This window comes from Opisthorchis viverrini (genome assembly GCF_000715545.1).
Source record: "Opisthorchis viverrini unplaced genomic scaffold opera_v5_61, whole genome shotgun sequence".
Lineage (NCBI taxonomy): Eukaryota > Metazoa > Platyhelminthes > Trematoda > Opisthorchiida > Opisthorchiidae > Opisthorchis > Opisthorchis viverrini.
In genome coordinates this window covers 329,974-348,180 of record NW_008751717.1, presented here as the reverse complement: position 1 = coordinate 348,180, position 18,207 = coordinate 329,974, and the positions used below count along the sequence as shown (strand labels likewise).

Sequence of the window (18,207 nt, the reverse complement as noted above, 5' to 3'; positions counted from 1 at the left end):
TATCTTTAGATCAGCTTCGACGGGTCTGAACGACGAAGTACTACTTACTTCTAACCCCATAATTGAGCTCACAAATACAGCTTGACAGTGAATTGATGTGTTTACGATAAATAGTTTACAAATTACTGTAGTGATGGGACAAATCAATCAATGTGCTGGCCGGTGAAGTTCGACCCCATATAAGGACGTCGATGAAAGGAGGGCAGCTTTCGGGTCTGTGACAAATGTGGATGACTGGATACACCGTCAGCATGATAAACACCAGCGCTAGATAAAGGAAAAAGTTGTGGCGATAGATTTCTGGATGTTTTCAGTCCAGGTTGCCCTCGTGCATGTTCATACTGCGAAACTTGTCCATTTGAATCACGTGGACTGCAGTCATTTGAATATACCTGCGAGGTCCGCTCAGCGCGGTGAATGAATCTTTCGACAGAGGCCTGGAACGTAAAAAGGAAATGATCGGGTTTTCCTGTAGTGTGCTACGAAGAGAGTGCCTAATCACTTCCAGCCGAAATTTGACAACAAAACAGTCTTCACAAAAAAAGCACTCGTTCGGTCTACTCAGGTGATCTCTTCATGGGGTAATTCTCAATACTAAATCGCCAGAAAAAAGGGTATATGTAGCCGTCCTTCGCCGCACAGACCCCAAGCTGCTCCCCCAAAGAAGTGTGTCATGCATTAACTGTACCCTGTTTCGCTGCCCGATTTAATAGGGACAAAACCTAAAAATGACCAAAAGTTGCCCGGTAACCGTTTTTGGGCACTGACCGAAGTAAAGGTGGATTAGAGAATGTTTTTCAATAAGGCAGCAACATGTAACGAACTAGGTCAAAGTTTATGGGAAGCTGCGCAGAATCGGTCCGAAGTGAACAAAGCTAGTACCCATCATCCGATATGGCATTCAGGCCTTTCAGCAGCGTGAAAATGTCACTCTCCCTCCATAAGATGTCCGGTCAGATGCAAACGGAGAGATTGTTCAAAGTAAGCACTTCGGTACGGGCTCTTCGTACAGGGTTCCATTCACTGACAGCTATTCTACTAAATGAAGCTTAAGCGGGATATTCACGAACAAAAGGGAGATAACATCATACAACAGTTTCATAAGAAGGGTTCCTGTGCATATTCGAAGTTTTATAGCGGTAGTCCACACATGGCAGACAAAAATATCTGGACGGCCTGGTGACAAGGTTCACAAAACCAGTGTGTATTGAGTAATTCTTGTGGAAGACAATCCGACCCCGATTCGCTTCTTTTTTCAACAATAGGTGCGAGAATGCTCAACAAAAACTAAGTTGTGCGAGCCACATGACAACTCGAAGTATCCAGATATACCTAATGGTTCTGAGACCACATGCATGCTGATTTGGGAAAGGAATGGCAGCCAACTTAACAACGTCCAAGTGGGACTTGGACCATGGTGTCTATCCATTTGGACCACTCCTTAGTTTGTCCAAGTTATCTGCAGTACACCCAAACCCGCAAGATGGACCGTTTCTTTGTTGGCTGTGATCTGGTTTGTGATCCGTCCCAGGGGAGGCCAGTCCCTAGGAGAGCGCAAGTCCTTTTATTCCTGTTTTGGATTAATGTGTTTCAAACACGACTTTTCGAAACTAACCGTTTGACTATTTGTACTTTCTGGGTGGCACTTATTACTGCTATGACACTGCAAGTCGAGTTGGATTAGTTGGTTTCCGCATAAACCATAACAACCTTGTTATCCACCTGATCGGATAAACTTGATGGCGAACTGAAAGCCTGCAATAAGTTTCAGTCATCAACAACAAGTAAAGAGAAGAGTGGACCAGGCCGGTTAAGATAGGCACTGGGTTTCGCTCGTTTAGAACACCGCTTGTTTCGTTGGACCATTCTTGAAAAAAACGGACAGAATACCGAAATTTGGCCTCACTTCATTCGGTTACCGGCACTAACCTACACGGCGGTAGCGTCCAGTTTGTTCCATCCTAGTAACTGATCAACCCACATACTTCTCTCGCCGAGTGGCGGATAACGAGCGGCATCATTATTTGGATACCAATCGCGTAATGCGACGGTACGAGCAGTCAGAGAACATGAGTGGAGTTAGTTAATGGCTGAACCAGAATGGTAAATGAATCAACCTATGGATGACAGTTCTGAGAGTCAAGTATATCAACAGTGAAGTTCGCCAGCAGAGGTGGGACTACAAAGCTGTAGCAGCGTTAATAGTTGCACAGATTAGGTCCGCGGATAAATTTAAACGGGACGAATTAAGTTCAGAAATGATCGGTTAGTCCAACTACGGAGGAATGAGACTCACGTTCCCTAAGGAGGTCGACTACTTCAAAGACATCAAACACCAGATTAGGGGCGACACATTAACCCTTCTTGCGAGGTCAGGCTTACTGTACCTAACTCTGAGCAACTTGGTAACTGGCTCAAGAAGGTGAGGAGGTCGTTTAATTTGGCTACCAGTCAATGTGTTTAGCAATCTGCACACGTTCCAGAAATCAGGATGCTGGAATACAGAATTCTCTTTGCAGACAGCTCTCCACACAAGGAACCAATTTTGACGCGCGCTGATGTTTCCTTTGTGGGAAGGGAGGTGTATATGTGCTGGTTATGTAATGCCGGTTACTGATGAGTTTTCGCGCTTTTTTTCAGTGATAGATAGATCCTGTAGAAGGCACAGCAGGAAACAGTACAGAGTCCAATGTACTTTTCCTTCAGCAATGCTCTAATTCATGTTGAAAACTTGTTGAACACAATGCCAGCAACAAGGGGACCAAAGCGGAGAGCCTAAGATGGCGAATTCCATAAGACTCTGAAGAGTACATCGAATTCCCGGAAGCGTTTTCCGCCCTTATGCAGTGGTCACTATACCATTCCACGTTGTGTCCTGGCACTTCTATCCAAGGGTAGGAATTTGGCGTGGACAGAGGTGGAAGGGATTTATAAGGAAGTGCATCGAAGTGCCCAGCTCTTAGAAGCAACGACTAAGAAGAATTTGGGTATCGGAAAAAAGGTACAAATAAGTCAGAAAAAAGCAACAACAACAACGGAGTGCGGCTGATCAGAAAGCATGCAAATAGAAAACTTACCAGTACTCGTTGATCAACAGCCGCCTGTGTTGTACACCAACGGACACAAGCTGAGGGACGCATGCGCAATAAATGGTCAGCTCCACCGATTGTTAACACTTGAATTCCAGGACCCTTTCGTACGCCGGACCCAGTATAGTTAGATTTACTAGGTCTGGTTGAATCGGATGATGTCGAATCACATGTCTGATCGTCATCCGCCAAATCAGGCGTCGAACCGCTGGTATGTATACGCCGTTGTGCAAGCCACAACTGGCGACGGAAGTATAACGCGTGCTTCCGCCCACCCAAACGGCTGTTTGAACCAACGATGAACAGAGTTGGGACATCCGGTAAAGCCAGCAACGGATCGTTTACACATCCACGTGGGCCCTTCAGGCCCATCAACGGGATACCGAAGCAAATAATGCCAGCCACCCCACGCCGTTCGCGGCGCAGTTCTAAAGAGTATAGGTGCAACACAGCAAGAAGGACCAAGATGGAGCCAACACCGAAACCAACCAAGTAGACAGGACATTGTTTGGGCTCCTCGAGCTAAAGGGGATGTAAGAAAACCGACGAATAAAACCGCTGGCCCTAATCAGAAAGCGAAGTGGAGAAATCTATAATCGTCAATTGAAAACACATGATCCCAACAGACCTTATTCTAGAGGTCAGCTATCTGAATCTCGCGAAGCGGTTGCATGCGATTCATCTTGCAACCTTGCAGCAATCGCTCACGGCCAAATATAGCCGATTTCGGTGGAACGCAGAAAAGACCAAAATTAGGGTGTCGAAACAGTTGGATAGTGGAACACAATATATGATGCGGACACCACAGTGGGATGTAACACCAGAAATAAGTATGGTAACTGAAAGGAAGCATACATTTTCGAAAAAAAGATAAGCGTGTGGGATACGGTACTCCTCCGCGAGACAATTCTCATGGCAGAAAAATTTTCCACTGCCATTCCCGTGAGAAAAACCTATTCGAAGTAGAAGAGCTACGCTATCAGTCTACGGGTGGGGCTGAATTACTCCTCACGGGGAAACACCACAAGATAAATGCTTTCCTGATCCAACTTTAAGTTAAGCGGTTAGAATAGCACATTCTGTGGATCAATTGTCCTGCATTATCAGTACGTACGTACGTAACTCCCAGAACAAGCACCCGTTCTGACTTCACAAAGTAGATTGGTGTCGGGCAGGGTTGTTCTTTCCCCACACTTTTCTTCAAACTTGTTGACGATATGCCTCTTGAAGCTTCCTTTACCGCTTCTAAGCATCCCTCACAAACGTTTAGTATCAAGACGGTATTGCTCTTTTCAGATCAGATATGTCAAAAATGTGAACCATACTGAGTAACCCATGCAATTCCGAAGCACTGTTTCGCACATGTTTCACACTTGTTAGGCCTCACTGTAAGCCTGGGTGGGATCAAACGAGAGCACCATGTTTCCAAAACAACCCATTGACTTGTGAAACTAATTCAATTAACTTGGCAGTTGTGTAAGTCCAGGCGGAGTGGTGGAAGGCAAAATTACCCTTCGAAGCGGGAAGACTGTGGTGGAAATGGCACCGCAATGATATTCATTTGTACAACCTAATTGGCGGCGGTCTAATCAATACTTTGATGTGGATTGGGAACGTGCGCTCAGAACCCAGGAAGATTTTCATTACTTGGCGGTTATCGGAGAGGTATCCGCCAGGTCTACAGAGAACAGTAGCTTGGCAATTGTAAGATACCCCACGATAAATGAGCTAGCTAGATTCAACTAACCGTCGACTCCCCGGGGCAAGGCATGAAAATAGCTACTGAAGGGGCAGACACCGCTGGGTCACACAGTCAATAGCGCCTCCCCATCAAAGCTACAGCCTTCAGCGTGTAGGAATTTCGATTTTTGCCTGCTTAGAATACAATGACTATTCGGCGTCTTTAGAGTAGTTCAGACGCACCTGTGGTGCGTCACTGTGCTCCCAGTGTTTTCCATGTTACAGGTAAAAACTGTAGCCGCTACAACCAAAGTACCCCTGATAGGCCGTTTGTAGTTAATCGAAATAAGAGATGACGGACACGTGGTTCTGATAGCAGTTCGATTAACCGTTAAGTAGTCTCTAACCAAATGGTAAAAGCGAGTTTCCATGGAGACCTTGGTGTTTCATAGGTTCTTACTGAACGGTAGTGTGCAGGCAGCGCTTTAGTACTTTCAGTAATGGACCAGAACTAGCTACTATGTAAGTGTCAAAAGACCACCGCGTGATCCCTCCGCTCAACAGCAGCGTTTAACACCGTTGTGTTGTTCATTAAAAAAGATGAACTGGACACAGGAATGCAAGTGGTAAACATAAAGGATTGCAAAAGTACCTAAGAGATGGCTACACTTTAAGACTCAGGTAGTGGATGGTCTAGAATAAGTACGGACCTTCCATCTGAGGTAAAAGAAAGTCAGTAGAATCAGTCTAACTGGTGTACGGCGTCCGACAATGGGTTCGAGTACCGACCTGTTATAACTCTTGTAAACGCGTAGATAGCACTTTGATGATTCTAACACTCCCCAAATATTAATCCCCCCAAGGTCATACTGGTCCGTTCCAGGATATTTTGAGAGCGTCCCAAAACTGACTTCAACGTGTACCGGGCCATCTTCCTGCGCGCACGGAATTGCTCGGAAAACAGATCAACGGCAGCCTGACCAGCCACTGGATATGAAGAATGCATTGCTTGGAGCGAGCGCCCAGGCGCATGAATGGCAGCAAACAGTCAGTACTGTGTCGGCATAGTGAATCGCGTTCGCTCCGTTTATTCCGATATTTTGAACAACAGAACTGTAGGAACTTATACATATGCGTGTAGCGATTTCGTGGACTGTGAAATGAAGTCGGCCAAGGTGCGTTGCTCAAAAACAGAGTAGACTTGAACTCAGGAGTTGCAAAACCAGTGTGCCAACCTGTATTACGCCCAGGTTCTAAAACATACCAGACCGATTCCAGGTTGTGGTGGGAACATTTTGATGGACACAATCAATTCAAGACTTCTTCCGACAAACCTTAAATGAACGAGAATCGACTAAAACTAGGATTAATAAGAAACGCAAAACTCACAAGTGTAAGCACCCGTCTAATGTAAAGGCGTAGACGCAAGCGCATCATATCACATGCTTGCTCTTCCGGTGTCTCAACGCTAACGCGACCAATGTTGCCAAGATCATGCAGTATGTTGCAAAGTCTACTGCTGTTGGAAGAAGCCGGGAACGTCAGACACGCCAGTACTGGCTGATCAGGAGAGAGTTCGACGACATTGGGGCGGCGGGCGAGAATGGAAGAAGAATGAAGCCCAGGCCGGGCGGACAGAGTTGTTTGGACCTGAAAGATGATGAAACATGAACATCCACTAATTAGAAGCCAATTTAAGTGCTCAAAAACACGACAAATTATTGATAGTAAATAATAAGATAATCGTTCAGCTGTAACACTCTTCGGGTGCCTAGCTACCATGCTACCCGAAGGAAACACGAGGGCTGGGATACTGCCAGGTTCCCCAAACCTAGACAGTGGAAGTCGAGAGGCAGACGTCGGGTTCGAACCACGGACCTTCCGGTCTGTAAATTCGCGCCACCTCGCCCCGGTGATATCGTCAGTGGGGGGTCGGATGGGTCATTACCCCGTAATACGAAATTCTGAGGGTAAGTGATGTGCGCCGTTACTGATGAACACATTGGAGAAATAGTTGCACTGTTTGCTCAGCACATACAGTGTGAGGTCATGCTCCTGGAAATGCAGTCATTTGACATGCTCAGAAACAAAGCTCATGTGGGTTGGTGTCAGGGAATCCGTAAACAAGCAATCAGAAAGCGAGTGTTCGATTGTGCAACGGGGGCCTCCACTGAAGAATGTGCACAACACGAGAAGCTGCAGCTGCGTTGGTTAGGCCACGTACTGCGTATACCGAACCAGTGTTTTCCGAAAAGAGTCCTGTTTTCCGTGCCCTATTCAGGAAGGTGTACACAGAAAGGTGGCCAACCCTATGACCGGCAGGAGTATGAGATAGATTACAAAACGTTTGGGTGTGTCGGTTCTACTCGTCTTGCAGGGTGGGGACCGTGTGATTTCCATCAAGTTTGGTTGCAGACGCTCCAACATATGGCTGCCAACCGATGTCAATGGCGTTCTTGTTGTCAGTTTCTATCCAGATTGTCTGATTGAGTGTCTGAAGGTGTAGGTACCTCGGAATGATTGTAGTAAGCCAGTACTAATTCCATTCGCTGTCTACTTTCATTTTTTTCACAATAAGGCTTTCAAATAAATCATAGTTGTACAGCAGCGAAGTATTAGCGTTGAACACCTACATCACTGTGTCGATGATTAAGATGATGACTAATTATGTTAATTCTACCTGTGCAAATCGAGAAACTCACCAAGGACTGAAGCTTATTGCCGGGTGGACCAGAGGAGACAAGATGTAGCAACTCGTGCACAGGGGAATCTGGTGGCCATTGTGAGATCGACTCACGGGATACGAGCGTTTTGTTTAAAATACTGAGTAGTGTTGTCACCTAGAGGATAGAAAGTGCACCTACTTGAGTAAGCGATGAATTGCAAGCGAGTTATGCGATTATACTAAAAGAGAAATGGATTACAACTTAGCATGTGCTCAAAGATTTGATTAACACATGATTGGTATTCCGTTGAAAAATATCCTAAAACACCCAGCTCCAATAATGCAAGATAAAGCAGACAATCCACAAAGGAGGCAGATACCGCCTTCAAGAGTTCATTTGGCCTTGTACAGACAGAAATCTGTATAAAATAGGCCTGTACGAAGCGTTTGAGATACCATACAACGCCATTTCACACAAATCAATAGGACCAACCAGTTAGAAGGCAGAATAAAGCCCATGACTATAATTAAACCACTCCAGTACCATTATCAAGTTCCTTAGACGCCATGTTCATTTTTTATGCCTCTACAAGCGCTACAGTTGCTCACCACTGGGACGACCATGCAGTCGTTTCCGGCCGACATTAAGCAAAAACCATCGCATGTATCCACAGGAAATTGCACGAGTTTTCCTCTCGGTTTACCTTAACACTACTTGCAATGCCGTGTGCCGTTTAGCACTGGCATTGGTTCTTGAAGTACTCACTTTTCTATGGCCAAACACCGTTAAATTTGGTCACAGTTTTCGTCGATTAGCATTGTGCAGAATAATGTATTGAACAGTACCCCTATACCGTCGGTTGACCTGGTATGGCCCAGTCGCAATTCTTTTCGTGAGATTCCTTCGGATAATCTGGATTTGCAGGATACCAACTTCTACTGGATGGGAAGAATAAACAACTACTTTTGTGCGATCATTTTACCCCAGGTTTCAGGTAAAATGAGGCCCTTTGTCGATCCACCATCGCGGGAAAAATGTTTTAAAGATCTTACTGCGTGCTGAAGAACTAGAACAGATTATCTGCACTGGTCTGTTGGATCTTTTACGACTACGAATGCTTGCATGTTATGTAAGGATGCCTTGTGAATCAACAGAGAGAGAGAGAGAGAGTTCCAATCGGAAGACCGATCTACGGTATACTAGGATGTGCGGGCTCGTTCACAAACTCAAAAAACTACATCATGAACAACCAGTTCGTTGGTCATGTTAGGTAAAATTCGTGTCCAGATTGTTGTTGTGACTTGTGGACGCTATGATCTTTCCTTTGCACACACTACGTCCACCCACCACAGTTTCGCTTAAATGCTTATAACATCTGCCTCCGGTCAACCAAAAAGGGATGAATTGAACTGGAGAATCTGTGGTGTTTTTGGGCACCCATCCGTACCGATTAATTATCCTTAATGACTGCATTGATACTGAGTTGCTCTAAGATGTATCTGTAGAAATTACCCTTGAGTTGTCATTTAAAAAATACGGGATACTGTGCGCATGATTGGATTAATGGCTGGACTACGTTGAGATGGCACCACATAACTTCGTTTATCTAGTTGCAGAAGTCTTTATTTGTAGATTTGGACAGCGCACAAAACTAGTTGCATCCGCAGTGAGAAGTTCCCGCTCAGGCATACGGTCAAGTCTGATGAAAACAGGTGCAGTTCGATCGACTTTTGGTTCCCATTAACCAACTGACCTGACTTCTTCGGAAAAGGCGTACCTAACATAACTGTATAGAAGGTCCACCCCAAATTTCAAGAAAATGGGTATGGATGCGTATGAGAAATTACGCCACAATACTTTGCTTTTTAAATAGATTCCAAAATGACAGTTTCGTGTTTGAAGAATACGGTGCGGCCAACCGACAATGGAGCAGAATACATTCAACTGCAAGTGGATTCGTATGCCGGTGAACCGCGGAACTTGCCAAGTTGACTGAACATAGAATTACTCGGAGTCAGGCAACGCGAGACAGTACATATGTACACTACAATGCACTTGTAAGTCCATAAACGAAAGCCTCAAACGGGAAGTGTCCCACTGGCGCATGGCTTTATTATCTCACTTGGACATCATCTTCAATTCTGTTGTGCTGCATACTGTCAGAACACACTGTTGCAGACTTATGAAATCTACGTTTCACAAATTCATTATCAATGGACTGAGTGATAGGTATTTTAATTTGGTGTGGGACTGCAATGAGTTTCAGTGGGCGGTGAGCAAACCGTACAGATGAGTACCCAGAAATATAAATTTCTCCACAAGTGAGTTACCGTAGGATTGGTGATACCAACGACGTTGAGGGTTTTATAGTGGGCTCTCTGCTCCAGGCCCAAATGTCGTGCTAACTTTAGCCGAATGTCGCTAGCTCACACTGAATGCAGCTTGGTCCATTCGTATCTACGCCGTTGGACTTTTTAGCTGCAAAAACACCTGAGCAAGTACATGCCCACTGCTAAAGGATATAAGAGATCCATCGAAATATTCTGATTACTGCGTTACGCGCTATGATATCTGAATTGTAGGAAAAATTCCCACCATGCTACTGGATGCGTTGCAGAAGCAATTAACAACTGAGTTATTGCGAACAGCTCAAACTATAGAAAAGTTGGCAACAGATTAACTAGCTATTGGGATACAGACACAGCACCGAGCCTAATGCTTCTGAGGGCCTAAATGCAAAAGATCACCGTAATTTGAGAGACAGTCTCTAACGGGCAAAAAGTAGTAATCAAAGCCAACTATCTGCTGGTACCTTTAGACGTACCTTATTCTGATGCCACAGTCGTACGTATCCATCGCAATATAGACGCAAACAGTTGGGAGGAAGTCGGCAGAGGCACCATTTGTGCATTGCGAAGCAGCTCTCGAGACACTAAAATGAAAAACCGGAAAGTAGACGCATCAGAGTCGAGCAAACAAACTCGTCATGGCAGCTGCGAAACGGTTAAAGTTAAACAAACTTATTGGTTGTCGGTCTGTCCGCCGAGCCTCACAGTTGCATTGCAGCTGTTTTATCCCCAACAAAGGTGATATCGTAATGATAATAATAATAATAATCGTTCAGCTGTGCCATTCTTTTGGTGCCTAGCTGCCGTGCCACACGAAAGAGGCAGGAGGGCTGGGATACCGCCAAGTTGCCTAAACCTAGACAGGGGAAGTCGAGAGATAGAGGTCGGGTTCGAACCACGGACCTTCCGGTCTGTAAATTCGCGCCCTGACCACTGAGCCATCTCGCCCCGATGATATTGTCAGTGGGGGGTTGAGTGGGTCATTCACGCGTAATACCAAATTCTGAGTGTAAGTGATGTGCACCGTTTCGCATAAACACATTGAAGAGATAGTTGTACTGTTTGCTCAGCCTAAAGGGTTCTTTTTCGAAAAACTTCAACTCCCACCCCCATTAGGTAACCATGATTAACTGTCACTGAAATCAAGTTGATCCAGACTGCATATCTACTCTAATGAGTGGTTGGGACGGGAAAACTTATCGTTTGGTGACTCGCCCTCCGACTGTTTGGCGTTTGAAAGATGCGCAAACTGGCTTTTCCCTAAATTAACATCGGTACCCCTGGGTTTTGGCTCCGTTTTTCTTGGTCCGTTAGTTTGATGGAGCTCTATTCGGAATGGTGTGTAGATTGATTCATATACCCATTGTTCCAAGTTGATAAGGAATATTACTGATCTTGTCAAATATTTAAGTGTGGAGATCTTCTAACACAATGAACTCTTTGGCTGTTGAAAGACCACAAAGAATACCAATGGAAAATCACGTGTTTAGGATAGACAAAGAGAGGTGGAAAATGCAAGTTTAAACAAATAAGGATCACTGAAAATGAGCTGAGACGGATTTCTACGATTTTTTAGGGACCCGAAGGATTTATATTTGCACGCCTGACTCGTTAAGCGAATCAAACTGTTCAAGCAATGTGCTTCAACATTGGCTCAATTTCCTCTGCACACAACATATTTATGAGGAATAAATTCCCTAAAATCTTGTAGCTACGAAAGAAGAACCGTGAACCTTCTACAGAAACGATACATCTCGCATGTAAAAGATACCTAAGTGAACGTGAAGAGATCCTGTGGAATCGCAAAAACAGTATGGAAAGGAAGTAAAAGAAGTCATTACGGAATATAACTGATGTGCGGTGGTACTCACCCATGACAGAGAAGCGAATGCGTTTCGAATGAATCTAGCAATCCTACGCGTTCGAAGATGTTTGCAGAATTGCTGTCTATGAAAGCAGGCAAAATCGGATAGATTCGTAAACTGAGAGGAGGATGGTGAAGGATGAAGGAAAAAGCAACACATACACTATTGTTTTCAATTGACTCTTGAAGAACACACTTTTCTAACAGGCGAACAAGCTTGCGTTGTACACTGTTTTCAGCACAGATCCACTCGCTTCGAGGCAAACCAGGGTTGGGTACTTTGGGGCCGACTTAATTATCAACAAAGGATAACGTACTAGACTCGGTTTCTGGTTCTGGCGAGAGATGTAGGTCCGTGGTATTTGTGGTACATTTTGATACAGGCGAACGAACGGAGTTATCGTTATAGGATTCTACATCTACCCAGACGTCATCCAGCTGACCAGAAAACCTAATAAGATGCAGTATAACGTTAAACGACCAAAATGAGTTACTCAGGTGTCGTTGAGTTCATAGTGCCATCGGAGAACAGCAATTCTCCCTGATCCTTAGGGTCCAGTGCACCGATAGAGGCCGAATAGGAGTGATCCTCCAGAAAGTCCAAGCGGGTTTTTTCCAAGTGATACAAATCCATTAGAAGGCTGTGGGTGGAAAACAACATCAGGTTACAAAACGAAAGCCCTATTACAGTGCAGTGTATTGTAAATAACTGTACTGTACTGTAGTTGTGAAGTTGGCCTTGCTATACATTAGTATATCACAGGTATAACGAGAAATCACTTAAACTTGGGTCATGTCTCAAGGTGCAACTGTGTGCAACTGTAGAATACAGTTGCACACATCTGATCTCTTTTCGTTTCAAGTACGCAGTTAACGAAACTTGGTTGTTGAATAGGGTATTGGTAGGAAATAGTAGCGGGTTGGTAAGAGGGCATCATACAAGCTGACGTGTCAATCGAAGATGAGCTAACAGAACGCTCAGCTCACTAATAGGACAGAACAACACGGCTGAAAAGTTTGACGGCCTCTCACTAATGCTGTCTCGAAACGAACACGAATAAGTTAACGGTGTCGTGTTTCCTGATGCTAAGGACGATGTTTTCAGAGGTAGTCATCCGGTAAACTTTGACATCAGGAGTGGGGATATCAGTATCCACAAATTAGTGCGTATCTAAAACGGGGCTACATTACATTAACACTAACCCCTTAAGACGTCTGGACCCTCAAAGCACGCTAGGACGTCAATCCATCGCCCTAACTGACAAACCTTGCACCAAGCAGTTCGGCAAAAGAAATTCAACAGTACAGTGGTACTACCTGCTCGAATCTGATTTCCTTTAACATGGATGAGGTTCCCGTAATCTAATACGTCTGGACCCTCAAAGCACGCTAGGACGTCAATCCATCGCCCTAACTGACAAACCTTGCACCAAGCAGTTCGGCAAAAGAAATTCAACAGTACAGTGGTACTACCTGCTCGAATCTGATTTCCTTTAACTTGGATGAGGTTCCCATAATCCCCGTGGCTAAACGCATTGCAAAAATCGGAGGCAAATCGATGTCAGAGGCGTTCGTGATGTCAGTTCTTTTCCAAATTTTCTGATTGAGTGTCTGGAGGTGTGGGTACCTCAGAATTTTTGTGACAAACACACCTCACACACCTTTATTTTCACTCCAATGCCTTAAATATAATTAGATAAACTTTGTGATTGTAGTGAGGCATCACTACCAACACTGAATTTTCTGTATCCGATGACGATGATGATTACGTTGAATACGCAGACGAAATTGTTCCACTTTCCGATGAAGAGCAGGAAGGGCAATCATTGCTATGAAAATTGACCAAGGATATCTAGTTCTTCAGCGTGTGTCCCGCCCATAAATTGCAGCCAAGCTTCGGGACGTGGTCTTCGAACATTTCTCCAAGATTTTGATGAGGGAGGCCGGAGGTTGTGGAGTGCTACAGTGCATTAAGCTACTACGGGTCATCCGTACCGGTAGGATATGTGACACAACACGCAAGAGATCCCTGACTTTACATTCCGCCGAGGCATCTCCTATATTCGCAAAAGAATATGCGCTGCGAAGAACCCCCAGTATGCTCCGCCCGGGTCCGGCGCCTAAGGACCATGAAATGCAGCGTTATACAATGGTGCCACTCAAAAGGAAACCGGACGCCGGGAAAACCAACCTCTGTATGTTAGGAGGAAAGTCGTGTGCGGCTCGGGCGACAAGTGTTAAGTTTGTCTCCGCCAACGTGTGGAGTTTGACGCCAAAACGAAACAATTTGAAGATTTGAATCAGTGTTATCCAGACTGACGTTGGTTTAACCAAGACAAGGCTGAGAGATTGCCGACTAAGAATTTTCCAAGTTAACACATCGGTACTATAAATGGCGTAAGCACTGAATACCCACCTCTTATACGTTAATAAGATCCCTGATGGTTTATCACAAACGGTCACATGTCGCACGGCTATATCAAAAGCAGTCAGTACGTTGGTGAGCACCATCAGAGTCCGCGAAACTGTAACACCAGCTGGACTTGAAGACTCCAGGAATCCACTCTCAAAATAAGGTGAACCATGAAGGGGATTTCACCATGCGCATTATTGACTAGAAGTGCAATAATGTGGTCCCCTTCTGTCTTTTTGTGGAGGAGTGCTGAGTCGTTAAGCACATTCGTACAGACATGGCGCATTAATGGAAAGCGGATATTATGGCTTGACTCTTCATCCAATGAGATCGAAGACAGCCCATACAACATGGAGATCCAGGAGTGTCAGCTGCTCGCTCGAACACACTCCTCCGCATATCAGGCAACAGAGGCTTTCAACCTACCGAAACGCGTGGCAACAGCCCACGGTGACGGGTAAAATTTAACGGAGTCCAGAGTTATTCACATTCTGTGTCATTCGAGCGAACGGAAAGCCCTTTGGTCCCATGGGTATCACCGCTGATACTATACCACCTGGCGATCGTTTTGGCCCTAATCCTTGTCTCTATTCAGTAGTGTTTCACCAGTGTGTAATGAAGCTATTACAAAACTGTTCTGCAAGGGAGGTGACAAACAAATCCTATGAAATACGGAACCGTTAGCTTGATCTCTGTCATCAGGAAGAGCACATGGCCGTGTACGAAACGACTGTCGCAGCAGCACATTGCGAAAAACGGTCTGCAAGCACCGAAACATCATGTATACATGGCTAACATACCTTACGTTGAAAAACTGCTGCCAGTCCCCGAAATATGTCAGCCAACAGATCAAGACTATTAAGTTAACCCCACATCCATAGACTTCAGCAAGCGTTCGACAGAGGAGTGCCGCATGGATTAGTGCCGGTACCAAAAGCTGGATCAAGATTGCTCAATAATTGCTGAAGACTTTGAGTCCGAAGGTCGGTGGTTCAAACCCGACCTCCGCCTTTTTACTCCCCTGTCAAAGTTTGGGCAGTCCGGCAGTATCCCAGCCCTTGTGCTTCCTTCGGGAGGCATGGCAGTTAGGCTCCGAAAGGGCGATTCAGGGTGTCGTATCCCGATAGATGAGGATGGGAAATCTATTCAGAACAGGTTAGATCAGAAGACTGGGCGGCAGAGAATAGGGTACCGATAAAACCTGTTAAAAGTCATTATCTATACACAGAACACTGAGCGACACATACCCCTACATTCCTTGTACCTACATACCCATCCCCGTGTATGTTCCCATACCCATTCCATGAGTGGTTGACTGAAGCCGCATGAGTCCGAGCTTTGTTACCCATACATCGTTACGAGTAGCGATCTTAAGACGACGACGGACATAGCAATCCTGGCGGATGACTTGAAAGCCCGATATGGACGACTCATCACCATCATCGACAGTATGACATGAAATATTCAACAATAACGCTTGGCAGCCGTACAATCAAGATTTATTTGGAAACCTTACTGCCAAAGGAATAAAAGTGGATGTGGAAGGGACATGGAGCTAGTCCACTGTAATAATTCCGAGGTGCCTACACCTCCAAATACTCGTTCGGGCAATCTGGATAGAAACTGATAACAAGAACGCCATAGATATCGACTAGCAGCCATATAGTGCAGCACCACCAACCACGCTCGGTGAGGTTCACGCGCTTCCCATCCTGCAAAACGAGTAGCACCGGTAGCACCCAAACTTTTCGTTATCTATTTCACACCCCTCGCCAGCTTAAGGGCTGGTCACCACTCTGCACACGCCACTCTGAATTGGGCATGGAACAGGGGACTCTTCGGAAACGATCGTTCAGCATACTCAATACAGGACCTCATGCTGGACACATACTTCTGCGGAAATTTCCATTGGATTACGGATTGATTCTGATGGTTTATCACAAATGATCACATGTCGCACGGCTATATCAAAAGCGGCCAGTAGCTTGGTGAGCAACATCGGAGTCCGCGAAACTGTAACACCAGCTGGACTTGAAGACTCCAGGAAACCACTCTCAAAATAATGTGTACCATAAAGGGGATTTCACCATGCGCATTATTGACTAGAAGTGCAATAATGTGGTCCCCTTCTGTCTTTTTGTGGAGGAGTGCTGAGTCGTTAAGCACATTCGTACAGACATGGCGCATTAATGGAAAGCGGATATTATGGCTTGACTCTTCATCCAATGAGATCGAAGACAGCCCATACAACATGGAGATCCAGGAGTGTCAGCTGCTCGCTCGAACACACTCCTCCGCATATCAGGCAACAGAGGCTTTCAACCTACCGAAACGCGTGGCAACAGCCCACGGTGACGGGTAAAATTTAACGGAGTCCAGAGTTATTCACATTCTGTGTCATTCGAGCGAACGGAAAGCCCTTTGGTCCCATGGGTATCACCGCTGATACTATACCACCTGGCGATCGTTTTGGCCCTAATCCTTGTCTCTATTCAGTAGTGTTTCACCAGTGTGTAATGAAGCTATTACAAAACTGTTCTGCAAGGGAGGTGACAAACAAATCCTATGAAATACGGAACCGTTAGCTTGATCTCTGTCATCAGGAAGAGCACATGGCCGTGTACGAAACGACTGTCGCAGCAGCACATTGCGAAAAACGGTCTGCAAGCACCGAAACATCATGTATACATGGCTAACATACCTTACGTTGAAAAACTGCTGCCAGTCCCCGAAATATGTCAGCCAACAGATCAAGACTATTAAGTTAACCCCACATTCATAGACTTCAGCAAAGCGTTCGACAGAGTGCATCAGAACACCCTCCCAACCCTGATCCAGGAAGAATCTTTCGCCGTCCTTGATATACTGGACAACCGACTTCCTGAGGCTGTCAATAAAAGTTCAAGCCCGATCTCCACCTTTTTACTCCCCTGTCAAGGTTTGGGCAGTCCGGCAGTATCCCAGCCCTTGTGCTTCCTTCGGGAGGCATGGAAGTTAGGCTCCGAAAGGGCGATTCAGGGTGTCGTATCCCGATAGATGAGGATGGGAAATCTATTCAGAACAGGTTAGATCAGAAGACTGGGCGGCAGAGAATAGGGTACCGATAAAACCTGTTAAAAGTCATTATCTATACACAGAACACTGAGCGACACATACCCCTACATTCCTTGTACCTACATACCCATCCCCGTGTATGTTCCCATACCCATTCCATGAGTGGTTGACTGAAGCCGCATGAGTCCGAGCTTTGTTACCCATACATCGTTACGAGTAGCGATCTTAAGACGACGACGGACATAGCAATCCTGGCGGATGACTTGAAAGCCCGATATGGACGACTCATCACCATCATCGACAGTATGACATGAAATATTCAACAATAACGCTTGGCAGCCGTACAATCAAGATTTATTTGGAAACCTTACTGCCAAAGGAATAAAAGTGGATGTGGAAGGGACATGGAGCTAGTCCACTGTAATAATTCCGAGGTGCCTACACCTCCAAATACTCGTTCGGGCAATCTGGATAGAAACTGATAACAAGAACGTCATCGATATAGACTAGCAGCCATATAGTGCAGCACCACCAACCACGCTCGGTGAGGTTCACGCGCTTCCTATCCTGCAAAACGAGTAGCACCGGTAGCACCCAAACTTTTCGTTATCTATTTCACACCCCTCGCCAGCTTAAGGGCCGGTCACCACTCTGCACACGCCACTCTGAATTGGGCATGGAACAGGGGACTCTTCGGAAACGATCGTTCAGCATACTCAATACATGACCTCATGCTGGACACATACTTCTGCGGAAATTTCCATTGGATTACGGATTGATACACAGGATCGAGGCTTTTGCCAAAGTTTCCCGGGTCGGTTTTGTTCTTGTCGGTCAGTGGCTGTCGTTCACCTGAAAGGCACAAGTGAAAAAAGGGTGTAGCACTGCTCTTTATGTTCTCAGCGCCGNTTTTCAGATTTTCTGACTGAGTGTCTGGAGGTGTGGGTACCTCAGAATGTTTGTGATAAACACACATCTCATACACCTTTATTTTCACTCCAATGCCTTAAATATAATTAGATAAACTTCGTGATTGTGCGGTAGTGAGGCATCACTACCAATACTGATGTTTCTGTATCCGATGACGATGATG

At 45.4% G+C, this 18,207-nt stretch overlaps 2 protein-coding genes across 2 annotated transcripts; one reads left to right on the top strand and one right to left on the bottom strand.

Annotated features, from left to right (window-relative positions):
• Nucleotides 1–79: 79 nt before the first annotated feature.
• Nucleotides 80–13,474, bottom strand: T265_03958 (hypothetical protein; the record flags this gene model as incomplete). Its single annotated transcript, XM_009168565.1, has 8 exons — nt 80–437; nt 3,078–3,611; nt 6,159–6,419; nt 7,472–7,609; nt 10,260–10,367; nt 11,655–11,765; nt 11,810–11,937; nt 13,417–13,474. The coding sequence occupies 8 exons, from the start codon at nt 13,472–13,474 to the stop codon at nt 144–146; spliced, it is 1,632 nt and encodes a 543-aa protein (XP_009166829.1).
• On the top strand, nt 9,473–15,687 carry T265_03957 (hypothetical protein; the record flags this gene model as incomplete). The annotated part of the gene is made up of 4 exons (XM_009168564.1): nt 9,473–9,492; nt 10,560–10,696; nt 15,029–15,215; nt 15,585–15,687. 4 exons carry the CDS (start codon nt 9,473–9,475, stop codon nt 15,685–15,687), a joined length of 447 nt encoding a protein of 148 aa, XP_009166828.1.
• Nucleotides 15,688–18,207: the final 2,520 nt, after the last annotated feature.